Source organism: Micrasema longulum, unplaced genomic scaffold (genome assembly GCF_059751315.1).
Source record: "Micrasema longulum isolate JH-2025_06_02 unplaced genomic scaffold, ASM5975131v1 h1tg000224l, whole genome shotgun sequence".
NCBI classification, from domain to species: domain Eukaryota; kingdom Metazoa; phylum Arthropoda; class Insecta; order Trichoptera; family Brachycentridae; genus Micrasema; species Micrasema longulum.
Window position 1 is genome coordinate 600,339 of NW_028277429.1, and position 26,662 is coordinate 627,000.

The window sequence follows — 26,662 nt, forward strand, 5'->3', positions numbered from 1 at the left end:
GACCTCACTTAATTTATCATCAAATTTAAGTAGTAGGCACCTCACAAACAATTGTATTACATCCAATATCTTTGACTCAGCGAATAGATCTTCCGTTAGATACCTCGAGGGTTTTTTGAGGAATCTTCATTATCCATTTTTGTGCTTTTTTCACTGGTTCGAGGATTGAACGAAAGCAACCTCTCCAAGCTAAATTGCAATATGATAGTTTGCTTTGGCGTAAAGCAAAGTAAATTTGCCTCATAAGTTGAGCATCTAAGATATTTCTTAGGCTTTTATATAGGCATCTATATATCTGTGGATGAAAAAGATCCAACATGAACTAAATGTCGTAAATGGCAATATTACAAGACAGTACTTTTTAAGCCATTTTGTCGTTATAATTAACTGTTTACAACGAATTCTGCCCCTTACGGTTTTCTCTGCGATTGCCCTTAGTTCTTTCATCGTTCTTAGCAGATATTAAGTTGTTCTTGGTAATTTTTCGTCTTACTGTATCTACATTTGTCTCTAGTGCATACACAAAGGGCCTGACACGTTTTATATATCCGAATCTTTCGTCTAATCCATATGTGTTTATCGCGCCATACGACATTTCTTGCGCATCTAGATGCTGACAAGATTTTACTCGTTTGTTCCCTCACTTCGGAATTTAGAACGCTGTGGTTCGAGATTTTAAAACCTAAATATAAAGATATTAAAATTATTTGTTCTTCTAACTGAGGTACATGACATGTGTTCTTATCATCAGAAATTGCCACTGCCACTATGCTATGGCTGCATCGTCTGCGTAGCGTGTGATCTTAACGACTTTATCTCCCTTAGTTCTAGATTTACCGCTTTCTCCATTCTTGAAAGCGTTTTTATATATTTATTTTGTTTGTGTAAGAAGAGCTTTTTGGCCTCGATATTTAATTATAAAAACAGTTTGCTTTGTAGATCTGAATATGTAGTTTTAAAAAAATCTTAGTAATATAAAAGTCCCGAATCGAGTTGTAATAACTTCTGAGAATGTACAAAACAAAAACAAACCATCCCGCCTTTTCCCCGTAAGGGTAGGCAGAGAGGATAGAACGCCACATCACTCTATCTTTGCATACAGATCTCGCTTCCTCTACATTCATACATCTTCTCATGCACGCGCGCCGATTATTCCAACTTTTGACATGTCCATCTTCAAGTATTTGTTGAATTTGGTCATGCCGTGTCTTTCTCGGTCTTCCTCTATTTCTGCATCCATCAACATTCGCATTGTAAATATTCTTTGCCGTTCTTTCGCTGTCCATTCGTTCTACATGTCCAAACCAGCGCAAAGCCCCTTTCTTGATTTTGTCGATAATGCTTGTCTCAGCCGAGAATGTAACTCATATGTATTGTATAATATAATTTATAAATAAAAAAATTAAAAAAAAGAATGTCAATGGTAAAATACATATTTAAAAAAATTGGCATTAAACCTCTACGAAATGCTGGCAAAAAAAATATCTGACACTCGCCCTTTTAGATCCACGCCACAATTATTTCTCATGACTCTGAAAAATTGTAGCAAGATATCCCCCAAATTTCGTTTGAATGGGGTAGTTATTCGGTGATTAAATTTGTTGGCTTTTCCTTTAGAATAGGATTACAATGTGCAGTACGGTCTCTCCATGGTTCGTTGTGACAGTCAGCTGACCCGATCCGGAATACCTGTCATTATAAATAGCATCAACCCGCCTACGCGACGCGCAACATGACCGATGCGGCTGCCTTGGCGCCGCGCCGCACTCTGACCTGCAGTTACCCCGATCGATACTTATATAGGTCGCGGCCCCCTACCGCCCGCTAGGGAGGTGTGATTGGTCGAGGGGGGGGGCACCGCCCACCGCGCTGGCTCGTCACGCTGAACTTTCCGAGGGTTGGGAGAACAAGTTGTTTCGCGGAGTGATTTACAACGTGATTGTTATTCATTCTGGAAGGGATGCACTGGGTTATTAGATCGGCATTTGAGTGTGATGATGACAAATAGCTTTTTTACAATGTTTAAATTATACTAACACAAGCTTTTACTCGTAGCTTCGCTCGCGTGGTAGGAAGGAGAATTTAGCTAATTAATAAGAGCTTTCGTAATAGAATGGTATATTATTTCGAGATAAAAAGTAGCCTGTATTACTTGCCGATCCTTCAACTTCCAATCTCTGTAAAAAATATGAAGATCCGTTAGTCTTATTTAAATTTATTTTAACAGAGAGGGAAAACATTTTTGAGAAGGGAATATGGAAGTCTAGGCATTTACAGGGCTTATGACCTGTCATTGGCTGGTTTAAGTGGCCACTTTACACACCGTGTAACTGAATTGTTGAAATACAACCTAGTAAAAAAAAGTATAAAAATTGGAAAATTGTTTTCAGGCATTGCCTAGTAGGTGATTTGGTTCAGCCAGATGAATCTCACCCACGTGATAAAAGTTTCAGCTCTTTTAATTCACAAAAGTCAACAGATGGAAGAATCGAGGAAATGTGGATGTTCAAACATGGGCAGAATGGTGAATGTTACACAGTGTGTAAAGTGGCCCCTTAAACCGGCCAATGACAGGTCATAAGCCCTGTAAATGCCTAGACTTCCATATTCCCTTCTCAAAAATGTTTCTCCTCTCTGTTGATTTAAATTTAAATATGAATAACTCCCTAGGGATGAAATCCAGCCAGTTTGCAAGCATTTGGACATACTCAAACATTGTTAAATGTTCATTATTGTTCATTCATCATCATCATCATCATCAGCCGTCTCTTGTCCAATGGTGAACATAGGCCTCCCCCTTTAGTCTCAATATTTCCCTATCCTATGATTGTTCATTGTGATCGCTGAAATGCTTAGCACCTTTTTAATCACGTCGATAGTTATTTGTGATTGACCTTTAGGTTATATTTATCTTTATCTAAGAAGTGTTGGGAAATTGAGGGAATTTCGGCTGTGGACCTTTATATGGACTTCTCCGCATTTGCTTAATGAAGAGAAAACCACAGAAACTCATTCAAGAGAAGCCGAACTATTGATAGACATCAGTAGGCCTCCCGTTTCACTTGAAGAGATCGCGGCATTTTGTGTCCTGTTATCGTTTATTGTCCTTATTGCCTGTACTATCCTAACCACGAAAGATACTACCTCTTGTGACAAGTCATTGTGACATATTGCAGAATGGATGTGCCTTAGATCCTCACCGACGCTTCTGCATCACGCCTCCAAGTTATGTCTTACTACGCTGAAAAGGGGGCAATGCATCAACAGGTGGGGAACATCTTGGGGGAGTTCGTCATCACGTGGACAGAAGTTAATCTTAAAAAATTTCAAACGGTGCAGGTAGCTCATAAACCCGCCATGGCCCGTGAGGATTTGTATGTGTTCGAAGTTCAAACGTTGCGTTTTTCTGAAATCAAAGGCATCAAAAATAGAAGGAGATAATATTATGGTTATCTGTTCTATGGTTTCGTTCAAATAACGTTCATTCCAGAGTTGCAGAGTCCTGTTTCTAAATTTTCTTTATTATCTACAAATTATTATGACGAATTTTAGTTCAATACTCTGCTGTCTTACTTCGAAAATAATGATATCAAATTACCACCCGTGTAAGGAAAAAACGACTTGATTTATTGGGTCCACGTGTAGTATTTAGTCAATATGATAAAAATAAAGAAAAGGAATTAATTCATTAGTTACGTAAACCTTCACGAAGAAGCTTGTTTGCTTTGAAACCGGTCGGTGGAAAATAAAAATTAGTGGTTAAAAACAGAGTTGTTTTATTTATTCTATTATAATGAATAACCAGAAAGTTAGTGCTTCAAATATAAACTTTATATTTATGTTGAAAAGTTGTTTGAATGCAATAATTGTTCTGCCTCTCCACACTGTACTGTCGAAAGGCTGCGATAAAGAACGTTATTCGAAGGATTAGATTAATGGAATGATCATTGCGCTTCGCAAGAAAGGTGATCCTTTGGAGTGTAATAATTACCACGGAATAGCTTTGCTGGGCGTTCCAGGCAATCTTGGGCAGAATAAAAGCTACGCACTGCAGATTCTGAGAGTCAACTAGACTGGTTTTATTTCGGGTTAGTCGTGTGCGGACCTCATCCTTAGCATCAGATATATTCATCAACAGAGCAGGGAAATGAATTCAGCCCATACATGTTGACGAAAAGGCGAGGGATGTAAATGAAAATCGAATTTCATTCAGTTTTGTGATTGGGAAATATTCGAGAAAGGATAGGAACATGGAATGGATACCCACCCACCTTTAATATAATCTGAATATTCTTCAATTTCTGGCACTGGATGACAAAATGAACTCTGTAATTGGTCTTACTTTTTTTTATTGTTTTTTTTTATTTTTTTTTATTTAAATCTTAAAATAGGGCACACATATCATACATATTGTTATGTGTGTTCTAATAATAACATTGCAAATATATTTAATTTATAAATTGTTTATCACATATGTCTTGACCATTATTTTAAATTTTGATATGTTTTTTTCTTCATAAATATTTTTTTCCATTTCGTAATACTTTTTAATTGCTTTAAATAAAATTGAATTTTGTGACTTTGCCTTTTTCCTAAATGGAAGTCTAATTTTGTTCTTTTCTCTAGTATTGTGATTGTGTTCATGCTGGTTCCGATCAATTTTTTTCCAAAATTCTGTTTTTTTATTAGAGTTTATAATTTTATGAACAAATATCATTGTATTGTAAAATATTCTTTGTTTATATGTTAATAATTTCATTTCATTTACCATCGACTTTACCCTCGTATATCTGTTTTTTTTTCAAAATGATTCTAAAGGCTTTATTTTGTAATACTGTTAGTTTATCTATGTTTTCTTTGTTTGATAAAAATAAAATGCTACTACAGTAGTTAACGTGTGGTTCAATAATTGCTTTGTAAATAGTTTTGCAGGAGTCCTTATCAATAAATCTTCTGATCCTTCCCAAAATTGATATTTTTTTTGCAATCTTATTTATTACCATCTTAGCGTTTTGGTGAAATGTAAGTTTTGAATCCAACATTACACCTAAATATTTAATTTCAGTGACTTCATTAAGTTTTTCATTTTCTATTACAATTGATGGTGTAATTTCTATTCTTTTGTTTCCTATATTCATATATTTAGTTTTGTTAACATTTAATTTTAATTTTTGTACCTTGTATTTAAATAAAGACTGTATGATTTCCTTAATAAACAATATTTTGAGTTTGTTCAAATTTGTATGGACAAGAACTGGATTCTACTCCCTGGGGAGCTGTTTATATAAACATATTACAACAGAGATGAAGAATGGAAGAATGGAAGGAATATAAATGAAAATGAACAGAATGGTGAGTGTTACACTGTGTGTAAAGTGGCCACTTAAACCAGCCATTGACAGGTCATAAGCCCTGTGGATGCCTAGTCTTCTATATTACCTTCTCTTAAATGTTCTTCATCTCTGTTGTAATATGTTAATTTCCTTAATAAATAAATAAATGAAGTTTGCGACTTTGAGTTTGCAGATGATGTGATTCTTCTTGTCTCTGTACTAATAATATTCTAACAATTTCTTGATAAACAGCAAACTTTAAGGTTTTTGACATTTTTTAACCTAATTTTTCATAATTTTATCCTCATGACCGAACCATTGTTGGATTAGTGTTGTAATAACGATTCACTTGTCCAGGTGAACGCCAACCTACGCACTCTGCAGACGTGCCTGACCACGCTCATGGGGAGGCCCATCACCATGGAGCAGCTCCGACTGGACGTGGGGCTGGTAGTGGAGAGGATGACGCAGATCACCATCATGTTTCGCCGCATCAAGCTGCGCATGGAGGAGTATGTCTGTCTGAAAGTCTACATACTACTTAACAATGGTGAGTGGCCCCAATACTGATTTATTGTATATTTTTATTTATTTTAAAAAACAAAATATCAGATGCAATACCCATTCATGACAAGGTTGTATCCTGTCCCCCTTGCTTTTCAAAACGTATTCTGACCATGTTTTTAAGAAAGCGTTGAACAGCAATTAAAGAGGCCTGTAGGTCAATGGAGTTGTAATCAACAATATCAGGTACGCCGACGACACTGTTTTGCTGGCGGATACCATTGCCGATCTTCAGGAGTTGTTAAATAGTGTGGATGCATTTGGCGAGTAACTGGGTTTAACAATTAATGTTGGCAAAATAAAATGGAAAACATTTGGCCGCCTTGATTACTCCGCATTTTTTCTCAATGTAAAGGGTATTGACATTGAAAAGGTGGACAGATTTAAATACCTCGGCAGCATTCTAACAGAGACTCTTGACCCAGATATAGAAATTAAATGCAGATTTGAGACAGCAAGAGCTGCTTTTAATTAAATGAAATCCCTCTTTTGCAATGCTAATCTCAACTTGAAAATAAGGCAAAGATTGGTAAAATGTTATGTGTGGTCTGAATTGTTGTATGGCTGTGAGACTTGGACTCTGAAAGTGAACACTATGAATAGGCTGGAGGCTTTTGAGATGTGGTTGCATCGCAGAATGCTTAAGATATCTTGGACAGACCTGATAACGAACTCAGAAGTCTTAAATCGAGCTAGAACGAACAGAGAACTCTTAACCACCATAAAAGTTCGTAAAATTTTATATCTGGGGCATATAATGCGTGGAGAAAAGTACCACTTGCTTCATTTAATTTTGAAAGGCAAGATTGAGGGTCACAGAGGGGCTGGAAGAAGACGGATGTCCTGGCTGCGAAATATACGAAACTGGACTGGCTTCAGGACAGGGAGTCTTTTGCCAAAGTGTTTGCCAACGTTGGAGATACCTGACAGGGCACTTAGAGAAGATAATTTATTTAAGACATCAAGTACAGAATATATGTGCACTTTGGCTGGCGGCTTATTGCTTAAATAAATTTCTTCCAGTCAATCAATATACAGATTGGTCAAAATTTGTACTTGATTTTTTTATTAAATTCACGTATTTATTTTCGAATTTCAGCCGTTTGATGTATAGATAAAGCTCGCAATAAAAACACCTTTTTTAGAAAAAAATACTTGTTGTATACATTATATAATGAGGAATATAAGATCAGGTAATGACATATTAGAACAGAGATAAAGAACATTTTAGAGAAGGTAATATGGAAGTCTAGGCATCTACAGGGCTTATGACCTGTCATTGGCTGGTTTAAGTGGCCACTATACACACTGTATAACATTTACCGTTCTGCCCATATTTGAACATCTATATTCCTTCATTTCCTTCATCTGTTGATGTTTCATTCTAACTTCACAAACATCAACAGATCAATCTAGGATAACAACAAAATAAAATAAATATCACATTAGTAAAACACCAGCATAAAATAACTAATTACAGATAGTCGCAAGTATTAAAGAAATAAAAACAAATATTTGTTTCCATGTATGAACCATACAATTAATATTTGCTTTGTGATTTTCCATGGTAAAAAATAAAAATACGCTTTGTGTTAAATCACTAAAATATCATACCACTAAATATTTAGTGATTTTACGCAAAGTAAATACGTAGCTATATTATTTACAGTAGAACCTCGTTCATCCGGACTAACTGGAGATGAAGGTAATCCGGATAATCGAAAATCCGGATAATAAAATATATACGAGTAAATATATTTTGTTGCTAAATCCACCTGGTCCAAGAAGAAGTATATAAATTGAAAAACATACCATTTTCAGGCGTTGCAGGTGAAATAATTCAATTAGATGAATGTCACCCGCTTAAATAAAGGTTTCAGCTCTTTAACCTCACAAACATCAACAGATGACAGAATTAAAGGAAAATAGATGTTCAAATATGGGCAGAATGGTGAGTGTTACACAGTGTGTAAAGTGGCAACATAAACCAGCCAATAACTAGCTCCCTCGGTATATTTGAAAATCTTGATGTAAAATCTATAAAACAACTTTATGTAAAAGCTTTGTTACTATACGCTCGTAAAGATTATTCTCTACCTTCCGTTACAAATACAAGAGTTACTAGATACCCCACCCTGATGCTGCAAAAAAATAAATACAACTTTCGGTCAAAGAGGATTGGCCTACTACTCGGTTAAAGTGTACAATCTACTTCCATTATCCATAAGGACAATTAGTAAGTTCTCACAATATAAAATTGCTATTAAGAAATGGATAGTGGAGGTGGGTTGCGCACGTATCGATGAGTAGATCAAGCCAAGTAGGTAAAATGTTTGTACTGTTCATGAAATTGGTTCTATTGGTCTATATAAATTGGTTATGTTTTTTATGAGTATTTTCGTTTTTTATTGTTTATTATGTTAATGATAATTAGATTAATTGGATGAATTACGTTTTTTTTATTGTTATTATTATGTTAATTTTGTTAAATAGTTATAATCTCAGGCATGTTTCACATTTTGTAAAATGTTTCCCTCGGCACGGGACACCCCAGTGAGGGAACATTATTCTCTATAAAAAAAGAATACAAACAATGTAAAAAAATAAATAAATAAATAACTGGTCATAAGCCCCGTAGATGCCTAGACTTCTATATTACCTTATCTAAAATGTTCTTCATCTCTGTTGTAATATGTTGATATATATATTTATATATTTAATCAAGAGGACAATGAAAAATATACAATATCTACATATTATTTTTAATGTTTTTATTAAAATATGTACACGCACATATGTAGATTTAAAACTTAATTTTAAATTATTGACTATTAAAAAAAACATGATTGATTTTTCATTGCATTGGTCGTTATTATATAGAGCCTCATGATTTTTTACAAAATCAATCAACATTTCGTCAATTTCACTAGTCCACATTACGCCTGCACTCATTTCGACTGCGTTGACAGGCAAAAATGTTCACCGCTACGCGAGAAAAATCGCTCGTAGACTGTTCGCACCGCCATGGCGACACCGACGTTTGACGTTCTGCTCAGCGTCAACGTTTTAATCACATCATCCGCCGCCACACGACAGCCGCTAGATGACAGAACCGCTGTCCCATGAAACCGCAACTTCACCGGCAATGGCGGGAATCAAACCCGAAACCCCCTCGTGTGAGGCAAGGGTTTCAGCTGTGTGTCTCTCCACAGCGGCTGAAAATCCCCGCGCGTCGAAAATATCATTTATTTTAGTTTCTAATTACGTACATGTATAATTTATTTCACCAGTCATTATGAAATCCGACTTGACCTTAGTTGAACTCGTCCTAGTTCTAGATCTAATAGCGGACGGTGCATATATATATATTTATGTACATGTTGGAAGTTGGAACGCTAGACTGACCCGAGTAGACTTCAGAACCAACCAACATTTACAGCGAGACGTGGCTTATAAATATCTACATTCTACATACAAATAGGTAAACCGATTTCCACATTCTACGGCGGATCTGATAATTTACCTATGTGGGTATATTCTTCACGGAACAACAGAGCCGCCACCGGCGTGCGTTTATATTCCAGTAGTTCAATCAAAAATAACTACTGACGTGCTTAAAAACATGCTAAGCATTTGAGCGATCACGATTTTTTATTTTTCATCTATTTATTTATTTATATATACGCCCGATGGGCGTTTTTATTGACACATTTATACATAGAAAATTATTATAACAAAATTAGAAAGACTCAATGGTTTATAGTAGACTTTGCGGGAGTGGAAGCGGGAGAGAGGTGTTTATAATTGAATTTGATTCAGTGATCGTTTGAAAGAAGACAATTTGTTATCAAAGAAATCAAGACTGGTATGTTTGTTGGCAGACCTGAGAATTATGGGCACAGGGGAATGAAAACCATAGTTAGTTCAATGGTTATCGGTATGAAAGACTAACTTTTGTCTGAGGTTTCTAGTTGGGATATTTAATTTTATTAAGCTCAGTAGTTTAGGCACATCAAATAGTGGGTTGAGAATTTTAAATAGGACTATAAGGTCGGATTTATTTCGACGGTCTTGAAGAGAAGATATATTCAAAGTGGTTTCTAACTCATTATACGTATATACATAGGTCTCTGGATAAGCCCACGATGAACAATAATGAACATAAATATAAATTTTATGTTTGAAGCACTAACTTTGTGGTTATTCATTAATCTACATTGGAAAAACTAAAAGAAACTTAATATTAGAGTAAAAGAACACTTGAGAGGCTTTGCATTAATTAAAAACAAGCATTGTATTAAAAAAATAATTAACACGCCAGATACAAATCATTTTTCGTGTGTCAATATAAATAACTCTTTTGACGTTACTACAAAGTTATGTCGTCACTTTTTCTGACAACTGTCATTCTAATCATCTTAAATTTTAAGGACTATAGCTACTTTCTGCATATCTACGTTCAATTATAATATACATAATACATACCTACATAAAAAACTTCTATTTATTTGGGTTTTTGGTTTGCCGTCTCGGTCGAATTCGCGGAAAACCTAATGTTGGCCCAAATTTGAAAAATAATGCGAGCAAAAATGTTGGCGTCGATCCAACCCAAGCACTATGATTCCTTCCTCAATGAAACATGACTCTGAAAACATTGTAAGTGTGGATAAAGAGACATCTTAACGACGTAATGTTTGTATGCGTTTGTTTGTTGTGGATTACTTATTGTTATTGCTATTATTGATTGATTTGGTGTTTATTTTGTAGAACTCCATATCTAAACTTATAGGGCCTTACTTTTTTTTTTTATTTAAATTTTTTTGTTTTTTTACAATAAACATAAGAGTTAAAACAGAATATTTAAAAAATAAAGCATAATTACATAGTAATGAAAGACATATTAATAGTAAAAATAGTAAACAAAAAATCCCACAAAGGCATGGCCTGTTCGTGGGTATACAAGAAAATGTTAATGAATTTTTGCTCCCATAATAAATAATGGACAGCTATAGTATTTTTGTGTAACATAAGAAATAAAAAATAAAATATTCTGTAAAAGATTATGTTTTTTTTTGTAGTAATGAGGAAGTTCAGTGGTTTTATTCAATTTTTTTATTTGTTTATAGACTGTTAAACTAAGTCAATTTTTTTTTTTTTAATTTTTACATATCGTATTATCGGTGCTACGATTTTTTAAAGTTTTGTATTTCTGAAATAACTCCGCGTGTGACGTCAGAGGTTCATTTCCGCTTATTCTCATTCAGTTCTTCCAATTGGTCCAGAAGCGAAAAGCAGACCGGAAATCTTCCATAGCTCTCAGATCATACGTTGATTCACATGAACCAGTGACGTCATTTAAAGTAGTGCGTTTTTATCAAAATATTTTTTATTATTTTTTCTGTACATTTTCAAGAAACTTTGCAGTACAATTGAATGCTCTAATTTTTACCCCGCGAAAGAAAACATTTTTTGTATCCAATTTCCCGTAGGGCTGAAGTTCCTCATTATATAAGGAAATAAAAAATATAAAAAAAACACAAAAATATTCCTTCTTATTAAAGGGCAAAAAAATATATCATAGACAAAAAGAGTTCATATCTTTAGTTTGAATCCAGGATAGTGCATGTTTTTTAAAAGAAGGAAAATAGGACATTCAATCCATCTAATCTTCACATTCGTTTGAAAATGTTCTAACAAGGCAAAACAATTGTCACGAAGTTTTTGTTTTTAGTGTTCAGTAGACTCAAATCAGTGTTTGATTTTTTATTGCTATCACCCTGGATAACTTTTATAGCGCCATTTTCGTGAAAATCACTTTAAGGGCGCTGTACAATAAACACCCCAACACGTTTTGTAGCTACAGGGCACACAGGCGGTTGAGATTCAGTTCCACGTTTCCAATTATGTAGAATTTTAGAAGCGTAAATGTATTTCCTATTGAATCTTTGTTTGTAAGCCGTTTAACTCTCCCGTCCCGGTGATGTGTAGCTAGTACACATTGCATCTAATAACTTTAATATCTCCATTAATATTAGGTTGAGATTTTCGGTATTCCTTCGTTATACATTTACGTATCGGTAAAATATTTTTTTTCATTAAATAATTAATCCTTATTAGGAACATAAAAAGCGTTTTGTCAAAAATCGGAGCTATCACCAATACAATAGAACTTTTACCAATGTGTCGCATGTTGCATTTGTAGTAAAAGAGTAATTCTAATATATAATTGTCTCGAGAGATTGAGAGCAAGAGAGACAATTTTTATGCGTCACACGCGCGAACAGCAAAGTTTCTTGTACTTCTCCCAGAAGCCCGTTAGCTGCGTTAGTAGCTACCCGGCTTTCGTTGGGGGCGGTTTTTTCGCGCGCACTGAGAGCATGAATTAATGTTTTTTTTCATGTTTTTAGCAATTAGATTAAAAATATCATCACTTTTGACTTCAACTATAAATAATTAAAGCAATTGCCGATGAATATTACACTTTTACGATTTAAAATCTCTCATTTTTTGCATGTGTAGTGACTACACGGCACCGTAACGCGCGGAAGTTAGGAAAAGGTTAAAAAAATCAAACAAGATTGACGGTTATTCTAATTTAACTTTCTGTAATTGAAAGTTGTATTGTAATTGGGACTAAGTGCCCAGGGGCCCATATTACAATGGGAAGCTAATATAGTTATCTTTATCACCATCATAATCATTACCTTCCCGCACCGAATGGTGCATAGGGCACTGCATCAGTACACCAATCGCAGCGTATCTTGATCATTTTTTCATTACGTGAAAGCAAGATGACCAGTCCTACGCTTCAGGCAATAGTCTAGGGACTATTTTTATTGGATATTTTTTTTTACACTACAACAGGCCAGGAGGCTCAATTACAGCGGTGAATTACAACACAAAACACCCAGGATTGAGAAAAACCTAATTTAATTTTTGTGTTCTTACCGGGAATCGAACCCGGAGCCTTCCGTGCTTAAGTCAAGTGTCTTAACCATTACACCGGCGGAGGCCGCGGCGAGGTATCTTCAATTACCTATCTTGATAAACTTGAACTTAAACTTGTTTAATCGATTTTTTTGTACGAAAATGTGTATATATTTATTTAAAACATGTTAACGGCGAAGATACTTTAAATTTTTATACAAATATTGGCATTTTCGTTTAAAAAAATACTTTACAGATAATTGAACATTTTCTGATTACTTTCCTTGGTAATCAAGGCCCTGCAGCTCAATCAAAAATAACTATCGACGTGCTTAAAAACATGCTAAGCATTTGAGCGATCACAAAGAACAATAATGAACATGCTTAAGTTATCGCAGTCATAAGTTAACGCGTGTGTAATCTCTAAGTCAACGCTCGTGTCGGTTTGTTATTTGTTTTTCTCGTAAATAAATACAGTTCACTGCCGAAAAATCGGCGTTTACTATAAAAAAATAATACAATATAGTGCATTTGCAAAATAGTAAGGAGTATCTAAAACAAAAAAGTGAAAAATAAATTACAATTACCATGGCGACTGCTTTTCTTGACATTTGGCTTGCTAACCACCGGCTTAATGCAATAAATAGCATGATTATTAATAAATAAATGAATAAAAATAGCAGTTTTGAAATATTTTCCATATTTACATCGGTGAAATTCGAATATGTGATTGCGCAGCAGGATTATACGTCGCGAAACGTAAATATTTTGACATTTTATATTAGGTGTTCACGGATGTTCCATTGTGATCGCGAATACGATAAACAACCATGGTGATAAATTGTTATCACGTCGCTTATTAGCACGTCGATAGCTATTTGTGATTGAGCTACTAGAGTGCTTAGAGAGGTGAGCGTTTATAAATAAATAAATAAATAAAGACACTATTGTTACACTTGTAAAACAAATTAGTTTTCTTACAAATGCGCTTTTTCACGGACAAGGAAGCGCTCCGATATTAGATTATTTAACGGTTACAGTTTTAAGTTTTAGCCTCTCGAGGAAATTCCGCAGATAACGTTAGTGAAATGACTGATTTCATTCTGCGACACTTGCCGGTGTTATAAATGGACGCTTTGCGTGCGTTTTACGATTCATTGTCACTCCGTATCAGCTCTGTAAGTAGGTTAAAAGCGGACATTTACACATTGCAAACAAAATAACACTTCTGCCTTCTGTTTCTGTCACCCGGACGCCATTTTGGAATAACGCGGCGCATGCGCGGAAGCTAACACCGCGTGAACTACAAAATCATGCCCTATCGTGCGTTTCAATACAAAACCAATGATAAGAGTACCTACATTTCAAGCGCGAAACAGTGACAGGTCAAAAACAAAGCAATCTCCTTGCCTGTAATAATAATATAGCCATATTTGGCTGATTTATACTGCGCTATTTTCGGGGAAAATCATCTTGAGGGCGCTTCACAATTTATTTATTTATTTAAATTTCCACTCGTTTAAATATTAATGAACTTATTAAGAGTTTTTAGGCTATGCCCGTGTCAAGCCATAATAATTAACAAAAAAATACATAGTAAAATTAATTAAATTAAATTATCATGACATGCGATGCAATAGAATAACAATCCAGAAAAACAAGGTATAAGTAATAAATAATAAAATTCCAAAGAATAAAATGCAAAAAAGATAATCAGATATAAATATTAAAATATAAATTATAAAAATTTATATTCATACATACTTAAATACATACAAAATAATGGTATTATTAAAATCAACAAAAATAATAGTAAAATATAGTAGTATTGAAAAAAAAAACAAAATAATAGTATCATTGAAATCAATAGAAAAAAAATATATATAAAAACAAAATTTAAATAATAATTGAGAAATGGTTTCTAGAAACTCACTCTATACCAGTGTTTCCCAGCCTTCTTTATGCCATGCCCCACCCTAGTCTTTTCAAAAGTCAGATGCCTCATCGGCATCTTTTTTAATTAAACAGCAGGTAAATCTTCAAATCATATTGTTGTAATGTTTATAAACATATGAACCCCTAATGAAATTACGTAAAACCTATTCTAATGCATATATTATAACTGAAATTATTACAAAACACTAATTGAAAATGTAATTAAGTAGAATAAAATAAATACGTGTATGGTGCCCTTTTTAGACACGTCTTCCGCGCATTGACATACATAATGTACTATCAAAATATCACAATACAATTATACAGCTTGGGCCCGGTACCGAAAGCTACATCCCGCACAGTTTCTGTGTTTTTAGATAATTATTGAAATTGTTACGGGTTTCATTATTTGTTAAGTACAGTTTGGCGTATATTTCAATTTTGTACATCTCAGGCAATTTTTCGTATGGCCGATGAGTATTCCCCTTTATATGTGGAATGCCGACTTGTCTCATCTCTGAAGCGCGGTGCCTCACCGGTGAGGCGTACTCCCCACCGTGGGAAACACTGGTCTATACTATAGCAAGAAATAGGAGTAATACATAATATGCCAAATGAGAGTAAATACTAAATTAAATAATACAAAATACAATAAAAACGTAAAAACATCAAGATATATAAAAAGCAAATAAAAGTCAAAGTATGGAAGGAAAGCAGATTTGTCCATTTTTGCTAATTGCTAATCTCGAACATTTAAAAAAAATTATTAAAGATAGGGGATAAAGGTGTATACAAAACGCAGAGATATATGGGGTTTAGGTTTTAGCACCCCTATTTTATAGATAAAATAACACCTTCATTCGCTCTCAAATTCAGTTTTCTGCCACTTTTAAATTATTGAGTTGGCTTTACGTGAAACATAAAATAAAACAACAAAAAGTACATTAAATCTTCATTTATGTCAAAATGTACTTTTTTTAAAAATTGCGACTTAATTATGTACTTAAACTTACATTTTAAATAAGTTGTATATTTATATCTATCTCTATACAATGTTATAAATAAAAAAATATATAAATATTTATTAATAAATAAAGTAATGGTATACACGGCTTGATGGCACATTAAATTGTACGGCAAAGTTTCCTGAAAATGTACGAAAAAAAAACATATTTTAATAAGAACAAACTACTTTGAACGACGTCACTGCTTCATATCAATCAAACAATGTTAAGAGAGTTATGGAAGGTTACCGGTTTGCTTGCCGTCAATGGACCAATGGGCAAAACCGATTAAGAATAAGCGGAAGAAAACCTCTGACGTCACACGCAGAGTTATTTCAGAAATGATTTCTGATCCCATATCTGTAGCGATATACTCATGTTTCTGTGTCAACTCATTGCTAGTCCCATCTCAACACAGGACTTTTAGTCCCATGGAGTTGGAACTTATGTCTCAAATAATGTACTATAAACTTATGTATGTAAATAAATAAATGCAAAACTTTAAAAGCTCTGATAAGACGTAACATAAAAATTTGGCTTAGGTTAATAGGTGGTTAATAGTCCATTAAAAAATAAATATTTTTTGAAAAACCACTAAAATTCCTCAATAAATAAATAAAAAAATCTACTGAAATTCCTCATTCACATTCCAAAGCACATAATTACATCAGTGTATACGAGTATGTATTTATTATCATCATTCCATGTCCGCTCCCTAGTTGGAGCAAATGGTGTCCATAGAGAGCCTCCAGGCATTGCCAGATTTTTTGCATTCTCCCAAGTTAGGTTTCGTCCCGTGGTTCTGACATGAACAGCCGATGAACAGTCAGCAGCGGACGTCCAGGGGCCTTATGCTGGACTCTTTTTTTTTAGAATCGTATGCGACTTCCGTAATTCGACGAGTGACAGCATTCTTGAACCAGCCATACGAATCCAGTCGATTGAAAACCAATCGACTTTATTTCGAGTGCTCCAAAGCACTCGACATTAACAATCGAATGCGACATCGCAACTTCAGCTGTCAAACTTTCTTCTTGTAAAAAGCTCGGCATTTATGTTTGAATGGCGAGTATGTATTTTTGTTGTATTCAACTTAAAATTTACAACACTGATCAATATTATAATGATGACGTATCAACAAATGTGCAACAAATACAACTGTACTTATTTTTAACCCATTATCAAATGAAGTTTCACTATAAACATGATTTTATCACTCGTCGTATTTGAGATATACTTGTATATTATACAATGTTTTTAAAATCCATTAAATGCATATGAAATATTTCTAATAACATGTAGATGTGTATAATGCCAAAATCAAATAATTTATAATTTTTTAATTTATTTATTTTTGCACCACAACAGGCCAGGACGCCCAATTACAGTGGTAGATAACATCACAGAACACCCAGTCTTGAAAAAAATCACATTGAAATTTTTGTGTTCTCACCGGAATCGAACCCGGAACCTTCCGTGCGTGAGTCGAGCGTCTTGACCACGGAGGCCGCCATATAATTATAAATGTTGCAGAGTCTCAGTAAAACATTTTTTTATATTTTTTCGTGTATGATAAAAGTTTAAGTGTGGCAGGAGAGCCATAGGCCATAGATAAAAACGGATTTGTTAGTGTTGCCACTTTCTCATTCGTCTTTGTAATTCAATAGTCGGAGGGTTTTCGAGAATAGCATTACGACAAAGCAATTGAGATGTCCAATCGACTATTATCGAGTGGGTGACAAAATGTCACTTCTTTCCAGCGTAAAGCTCCAGGACGCCGAGAACCTGATGCCTTGTAAAGTAGGCAAGCGTGGTTAAGGCTCTCGGGAGGCATATGCGGTATATGGCCCAGCCAACCTTATCACCTCCGCGTTATGCCCGTTCTCTTACTCCTTCATTCCCCACAACGTCGAACCGCCGCACACCCAAGATTCTAGTCACCTGTTGTCAAAACTCAGTATTTTGCTGTTTTAGGCCCTAATGAGGTGCCACGATCGCATCCACAGAGAATAGGTTTTATGCAGGCGTTTTATAGGCAGAATTTCGTTTCAACTGACTCTTTGTCAAGTTTTAGCCCGAGTCAAGTAAGAATCTCAAGACAGCTATGTATTTTTACAGATGATATATTTATATTTTATTGATACTTTTTACTTACGCATGCCCTTTGATGTTTTTTTTCATATGTAATGTTTTGTTGAAATTTCATTACTGTTTTTATAATTTTGTAAAAGGTTCATTGAACCGTAAATAAATAAATCAAAATCAAATAAATAAATCACTGTACAAAACTATATTATTGATTCAGATGTCAAAATTGTTCCACATTCATATGTGCTTTAAGCATGGAAACTAGGCATAATAACCGTACCGCAGAGGCAGACGGACGCAAATCCAGGTTTTGATGAAATGACATTTCGATATTTGTATCCAGTTTATGATCACGTCCATTGATTTTGAAGAAACGCACGTGAAAACACGGGTCCGGAATACAACGCATTTATATTATAATTACGTGTTTACACAACTCCGGGATGCAAAGCACAAAAAAAGGAGTAAGGCCCTGTATATGTGCGAATATTGCAATGCGCAATGTGGTTCTCCATAAAGGCCAATGTTGGCAAAACTATCATACGAAAATGACGTATTTAATTATTTAAAAAAAATATGAGAAGTTTCAATTGATTTAACTCAGTATTTTCATAATTATGACACTTTTAAGAAACCCTTCACAAAGCATGAAATTTCACAAAAATGGGCCGGGCACAGGGTTAATTCTATGTTTATTCGGCCGGTGCTCAAAATGTTAAGATACTGAAAATACAAATGAATGCTATAAATAATTAGAAATCACTTAGAGAAAGTAGATTATTTAAGCTTTGGTTGAACGTTTGACTTTTGAATTTGCATCCGTCTGCCTCTGAGGTACAGATAATATGTACATATTATAAGTAATATATATGTACCTACTTGAAATAATTATAAAATAACACGTATTCTCTCCTAACATACCAAATGCAATAATTAAATGATAAATTATCCCGCAATAATAAGGACAATATATTAACCTCAATAAAGCATTTCAATATTTTCCAACACCTTAATGGAAAGGTTCGGTGCAACGGTAAATTGGATTTAAAAATGTTTTCTTAGTCGCGGTAAAATTTAGAGCATTTAATTGTACTGCCAGTTTCTCCAAAATGTATGAAAAAAACTAATTTAAATGACGTCACAAGTTCCTCTAAATAAATCAACGATAGACTGTTGTGATGTTTCTGCTTTTCGGGAAGACAACTCACCGGAGAGAACCAGTGACGTCACGCGCGGATAAATTAAAAAATCCTAAATAGTCCAGATCTTGTCTCAATGTCCCTTATGTTTGTCAATGCTTCTTTCTTTTTTTTCAATGTTTTAAACTATTTTTTTATTGTAATATTTAAACCTTATAAATTGTATACATGGACAATGTCCGTTAATAAATAAATAAATAAATCCTGATACAATACATGATAATATATTGATTTATTTTCAAGCTTAATGTGATAGTCTTATAATAATTTATTCTCGGTAGTCTCCGTGGTGTAGTAGTTTAGACACTTGACTCACGCACGGAAGGCTCCGGGTTCGATTCCCGGTGAGGACACAAAAATAATCATGTGATTTTTCTCAAGCCAGGGCGTTCTGTGCCGTCATTCACCACTATGATTGGGAGTCCTGGCCTGTTTTGGTGGAAAAAAAAATACCTACGCCCCACTTTCATTATTAAAAACTTAGACATAGACCCTGAATCAATTTATCGAATACTGTAAATAAAAATATTCTTCAAACTTGTTGAGAATAACTTCTTGGCTGGTTTAAGTGGCCGCTTTACACACGCTCTGAGCATGATAAGCCATGTAAATACCTAGACTTCCACATTCCCTCGTCAATAATGTTTTCCCTCTCTGTTGCAATAAATTTTAATCTGAAAAAAATAATTTAACCTTTTTTTAAATCTTCACATAGGGAAGGGAAATACAACGTAAAAAAGGTCTGAAATACTGTCCAGTAAAAAAATAGCATAAAAATATTTTTTAATTTGTAATTTTGAATTGCCGCAAAAACGGTCATTGCATTCGCCACGCCCCTAATACGTCACGATTCGTGTTAATTTTCAATCTGTTCCAAACCATTCAAAATTATATATAACATCGTGAGGAATATTGATGTCACAACTATCAATGCCAAACATAGTGACATATTTTTTTTTTCTTTTTTAAAGTTATACATGAAAACATTTCTCCACAATATTCATATTGATTTTGAAAATACAATCAATTAACCTAAATCCATCTTATATATTTTTATCCGTATTCGTAGCACGTGATATTTCCCTATTGATGTTCAAAACTAAATGGATCAAAGTGTGAATGGGTCATTTTTTTAAGCGTGTTTGAATTTATATAATTTTGTACATTGATGGAAACTTTATTCTGTTTTTGTAATTTTACCGCGGAGTTTATGTATGTACATCACCGAGAAAATATTAATTTGGCAAAATTTATTTTAAGTACTTGACTGGTTCATTTTTCGTCTTGACGTTTCGCGGAATTTTCATGGAACGACGCTAAAAAACACGTGGCATTGCATACCGAAATGTTTTTTATTATTATTATTAGAACAAGCTTCTAAGAAGTCTAAAGCTTCATCGCATTTACATTATTATTTAACCAAAAATAAGACCTTATATTTGGAAAACGCAGGATTACAATGAATAGTAAAAAAAGTATGTGGCTGATAATTAGGTACTATAATGCTTAATCTGTATACGTATTTTTGAACTCTCCATTCTATTTATCCTCTCTAAATGCATCCCCGTCCTAATCTCACCCCATTTACTACAAGTATATTTTAAAATATACTGTAGAATTAAAATATTTACAACAAAAAAATCCTTAGAAAAGGGTATGAACTAAAATATATACATTTTTAAAGGATTATTGAAGGTATGATTTCACGTGGAAAAAAAGAAAAATACCACAAATTGCACGTAATTTAAAATACTTACAAAAATTTAAGATTTTTCTTGCGCGGTTTTTTTGTTTAATTTATTGTCTTCAAATTATTTTAACAAATTTTACTTTAACACTGAGTCTTAATACGAGAATCTATGTACCAAAGTTTGGTCTAAATTTTAAGAGGCGTAATCTGCCGGTCCAAAAGTGATTATATTTTAGTTATATAAAACTTGCAACTACTATGGGGAACAGGAAATCAAAATGACATAAACAGACTACGAAGACAGCAAAATAAAATATTAAAGTTAGTATATGACCTACCCTATCTAACAGCAACTAAATAACTTTTTGAACAAACTAAACAATTAAATATAACTGAACTCTTTAAACTAGAATCTTGTAAATTTATTCATAAATTAACCACTAATGTAGTTGTAGACGAAGAATTAAAACAATGTTTGATTATGTCCAAATGCTTGCAGACTGGCTGGATTTCCTCCCTAGGGAGTTGTTTATATGAACAACTCCCTAGGGAGGAAATCCAGCCAGTCTGCAAGCATTTGGACATAATCAAACATTGTTGAATTACTACCTGGTAAAAGAAGAAGTATAAAAATTGAAAAATTGTTTTCAGGCGTTGCCTAGTAGGTGATTTGGTTCAGCCGGATGAATCTCACCCACGTGATAAAGGTTTCAGCTCTTTTACTTCACAAAAGTCAACAGATGGAAGAGTTGAGGAAATGTGGATGTTCAAACTTGGGCAGAATGGTGAATGTTACACAGTGTGTAAAGTGGCCACTTAAACCAGCCAATGGCAGGTCATAAGCCCTGTAAATGCCTAGACTTCCATATTCCCTTCTCAAAAATTTTTCCCTCTCTGTTGAAATAAATTTAAAAATGAAGAATTAAAACTGAAAAAAAACTGTAGTAAACATGAACCCAATACGAGAATATCAGAAAAATATCATATACAATCTTTAAAACGAGAAAAGGACAATCGAGACTAATAAACTATGGACTGAAATTATACAATAAACTACCAGACAAAACTAAACAAAAGACTCAGGCAACTTTTACAAAAGACGTTAAAAATATTATTATTAACAGTAGAATGTGAATTTTAAAAGTGAAAATATTTTGTTAAATGTATGTAATCCGTAAGGGTTTATCAATGAAATTTAAATTAAAAAAAAATGTATTTTCTTGTAAGTACGTTTGCCGTTTGGTTTCTTGAGTTATTTGATATTAATTAGATAATTATTGTTTAAATAGTAAGTTAGTGTAAGCCGGTCTTCATAGATAGTTAAGTGCAAATGAACCGCGGTGCATGTGCGACGTACGAGCGTGGTGGTGACAATCTACATATGTGTGGCTGTTCATTATGAGCAGGGTTGCCACCCGTAATTGAAGAAATTTTGCTTTTTTTAAACTAAAAATACAGAGAACTTCGGGTAGCTTTTCTCTAGACCTCAGATGCGATGTGCGAATTTGGTGGTTTGTGCAAAAAATACAACTGTCAAAATGTCATAATACTGCTTCTTATCAGTGTTCATTTTTAAATCCAAAAGCACCATGTTATCTCAATGGATAAAATGAAAAGATTTTATTTTATTTTATTTTATTTGGGAAACTAACAGTTCTACGTTCATATTTATAGTAAACATCAGATTTTATTTTCGTGTGTTTATTTTATAGAAAAATACCGTCAACAATGATTAATTTACATAATAAAGATAACAACAATATTTTGAGATTGTCCAAATTTGTCCAAAATTGTCCAAAAGACAAGGACTGGATTCAACTCCCTGGGGAGCTGTTTATATTAACATTTTACAACAGAGATGAAGAACATTCAAGAGAAGGTAATATAGAAGTCTAGGCATCTACAGGTTAATATTGTTGATAAATTACCTGGTCCATGAAGAAGTATAGAAATTGAAAAAATAATATTTTCAGGCGTTGCCTAGTATGTAGGTGAAATAATTCAATTAGATGAATCTCACCCGCATAAATAAAGGTTTCAGCTCTTTAACTTCACAAACATCAACAGATGAAAGAATTGAAGGAATATAGATGTTCAAATATAGGCAGAATGGTGAATGTTACACAGTGTGTAATGTGGCCACTTAAACCAGCCATTAACAGCCATTCTTAAATTTGTGCGTACGTATATGTATATATGTGTATAAGAGGATGTGTTTGTGTATATTTGTATGAGAGTAAGTATTCAGGTGTATGTACTCGTATATATTTATTTAACTTTTTGCACATAATGTTATTTGTTCTATGGCGGGCTTATTGTCCAATGGCAATTTCTTCCAACCAACCAATACTATATTGCCTACATCCTCAGCTTACACAATTTTATAAACGTATATGATATTTTTTTTACTTCATAGGTACTTTTATAAATAATGTACGTGTCTTTATATTATAAGATATCAGTGTATGTTGAGATTTACTATCGTGAACCCCCATTTTCATTTCTTGGACCCCCAATTTTTTTTTTTTTTAGACGTAGACCCCTTGCAGGTTGTCATAGACCCCTGGGGGTCGATATAGACCACTTTGGGAATCACTGGTATAAACCAACGTAAGAAGATATGCATATTGCCTTTAAATAGATGTGCAATAATTGTTTGAACCATTGGAAATATGTTTTTTTAATATCAGAACTGTGTAATTGTAAAATGCTTAACTAACATTTTTTCCGCCTTGTGGTTTAGTGGTAAATGCGTGAAATCCTGAGTCCGATTCCCGGCAATTTAGACATGAAACGTTTGTTTGAAATGTGAAGTCGTTTTCACCTTAAGTATTTCATGTTTTTTTTTCAATAATTTAAGGATGTTATTTTATGTATATCAAATGTTTGTCATTGTTCGTTTTTTCTTCATTGATGTGCTATGTGGAATTTTTGTTTTGATGTGCTATGTGGAATTTTTGAAAAATTCTACCCTGGCAACACTAACGAAATTTCCATTTTGTTTCTTCGACAATCTGAGAGGTGGAAAAATAATTCAATTTTCAAGTAATTCATTTGCTACTTACACATTCATTTGCCAACTACACGTGAAATGTGATTGCATCCTGTTTCTTTAAGATCCTAGCAGTATTTCTACACTTTAAAAGGACACAACACGGCATAGTTGAATTCAAATCAGGAGTTGCGTACTGAGCGACGTCTACAAAGAAACTAATGGGGCAAAACGTAAACCTACTAATTTATGAGTAGTTGAGTCGCCTTCTGTTTGATGTGCGTATGCATGCGGTTTCTGGACTATTCTTAATTTTATGTTGGTAAGTATTTTTAACAATTCTAGACAGAACTCATTGTTCAGTTTTATAAATACTTATATCAATAAATTGTGCACTAATATTAATTTTAAAAAATAAGTTTTTTTCTGTATTAATTTTATGTTTTTATAAAACATTTTCCCGGTCGAACGGATAGTCTATAAATAATGATGCTATCCGCGCCCACGACCACGATGGCGAATTAATACCCATTATAAATTGCATCCTTTATTAAAGTGGTGTACCTTTCACCGCAAGAACGGAATGAATATCGAACGATTTCGCAATTCTCGAAGAAATATATCTAACAATGCTCGTTCTAAACTATTCACAATGTTTCCTCCTTGCGAAATAGAGAACGTCCATACGTGTATCGGATGAAAAAATATTATATTATTCAAATTTATAGACATTTTCTGCATTTATGAAATGCATTGTATTCTTTTTATTTCGTCACTGCATTTATTCATCGATATTGAATTACACACGCTTAATTCATATTCTATGCGGAAACTCCTATGTTAGAAAAATAATTTATAACATTATGTAACAATTTGTAATTATAAAAAGTTTAATTAATCAAAACGAAAAATTTACAATAATCGGTTTAAACAACATATGTTATTCTTTTTTTTATACAACTATAGTATAATCCTGTTGCTCTAATAGTGCAAGATAGTCATAATTCACAATTTATAGGACACATATTTTGTATCGATTTAAATCTTGCAAACTTAATCAAATAAGTTATTTTTTAAGAAAATAAACATATTGCATTTGCAAAATCTGTGTGAAAAATTTACCCACCAGACGTTATTAAGCTACTCTTGTGAAATAAGACTTATTATTAATACGATTGTTGGGGCCAAAACTAAATGGAGCAATATTTCGTTTATTAAATAATTCTTTACAGAACGCATTTAAATTACTAACTTCGTTCCGAAGATTTGGCGGGTTAAAATAATACTTTACAAAGAACGCTTTATTGGTTAATTTTGTATACCGACTAGCAATTTCAGATGTTATTGTTCGGTTTTGCAACGTGTTCATTTATTTCAAAAGTGTCGTATATCGTGAATTATTGTTTTATGCCCTTTTAAATGTCGTCTACTGAAGTTGAGATATTTATTTTTCTGTGTATACTTTGTACCCTTGTTTGTTTTTATGTAATATTTTAAAGAACCGGGCATTTGTCCTATACTTAAGTGTTAAGATCCTAGTTTAGTTTATTGTTTTGTGTCCAGGATGTCACATATAATTTAATTTATTGAGGAAGAGAAATCTTGCAATTGTTTGAAAAGAAAGTCTTAGAAATATTTTGTTTGGCAGTAAAATATCAGTATTTTTTGTAGAATGCAATTGAAATAGGTTTTGAAAAGCTTGTGAGAGAGGAACAAGCTTTAGTCTTCTTCTTAAAGTCTGCAAGTGCGCTTGTAGAATTGCTGGCGGAAAGTCAGACCGTAGCAGGCGAGTAGTGTACGCATCCTCTAGTGTTATGTGTATTAGGTAAATGTGTACCTATGTAATCATTTAAAGAAACTGCGGTTATCTTTTAGAACAGTTACAATAATGATTATTTCTGTGACATTCAATAGTGAGCCTCTAGAGACGATGACGGAAGGTCCTAAGTGACAGGCGAGGCTTGTACGCATCCTCGAGTGTTACGAGTTGCGAGTGTGAGGGTGTGATTGCCCTGTGGTTTTATTTGAGCTGATTTGTTTGTTTAATGACTATGTACCGGCTCAACTTTTTCAGACTATTTTCAATTATGATTTATGTGACATTGCGGAATTAGAAAATAAATAATATTTTGAAGGAACTGTGTGTCTTTTTCCTCGTTCGCATGTCACCCGAGATTGGCGAGACCGTCGAAGCGAGAACCCTGCACCAGCTGGCGTGAACAACGATATACATATTAGTAAATAAATACTTCAATTCTAGTGGTATATTTACACATGTACCACTTTGTTCTGGGTGTCCTAAAAAGAATTAAAGCCTTGAGATTCTAAGACTTATTGAAATAGTTAGACGGAGTTATAAAAATAAACAAAATTAATAGCAAAAAATGCAATGTCCACCATTACATGTATCCAAAATTCCATTTAATTGCAGATTCAAAAGTATGTTTCTTTTGCTGTACGAATGAAATTTAGTTAGTGACAAATTTCAATTGTGTAAATTTGGCTTTACTGTGTCCAGGCGGATTGAGAATACAGTTGAATGTAGGAAATAGAACTAGACGAGTGTTTTAAAATCGATGGCTACTTTCGAGTAAAAGTTCTGATATTAGAAATTGAGTAGAGATTAGTCTGCCTCATTGCGTAGTAGTTAGCCCTTTTGTCTACCATTCCTGAGGCCCCGGGTTTGATTCATGGCAGTATGGACGTGAAATGTTTGCCTCAAAGGTGGCTCTATACAGCAGTATTTCATTGTTCTTGGACTGGCGCCCGAAGCGCAAGACTGATAACCTTACCTTCCATGTAACGAAAATGATCTAGATTCGCTGCAAGAGTACCAATGTATTACCCTATGCACCGGTACGTACAAATAGGGTAATGGTGATGATGATAATTTTTTTATCAGTTTTGGAAAAGTGAACCCTGCAATAGCG

The 26,662-nt window shown here is 33.8% G+C and overlaps 1 protein-coding gene across 6 annotated transcripts in view; it reads left to right on the forward strand.

Annotated features, from left to right (window-relative positions):
- Positions 1 to 26,662, forward strand: part of LOC148283538 (hormone receptor 4-like) — a 253,896-nt gene that overhangs the window by 221,378 nt on the left and 5,856 nt on the right. For all 6 annotated transcript variants that reach the window (XM_088243664.1, XM_088243668.1, XM_088243666.1 and 3 more), the window contains one exon: positions 5,691 to 5,883. In XM_088243664.1, coding sequence (XP_088099790.1) covers positions 5,691 to 5,883 — 193 coding nt within the window. The remainder of the gene's footprint in view (positions 1 to 5,690; positions 5,884 to 26,662) is intronic.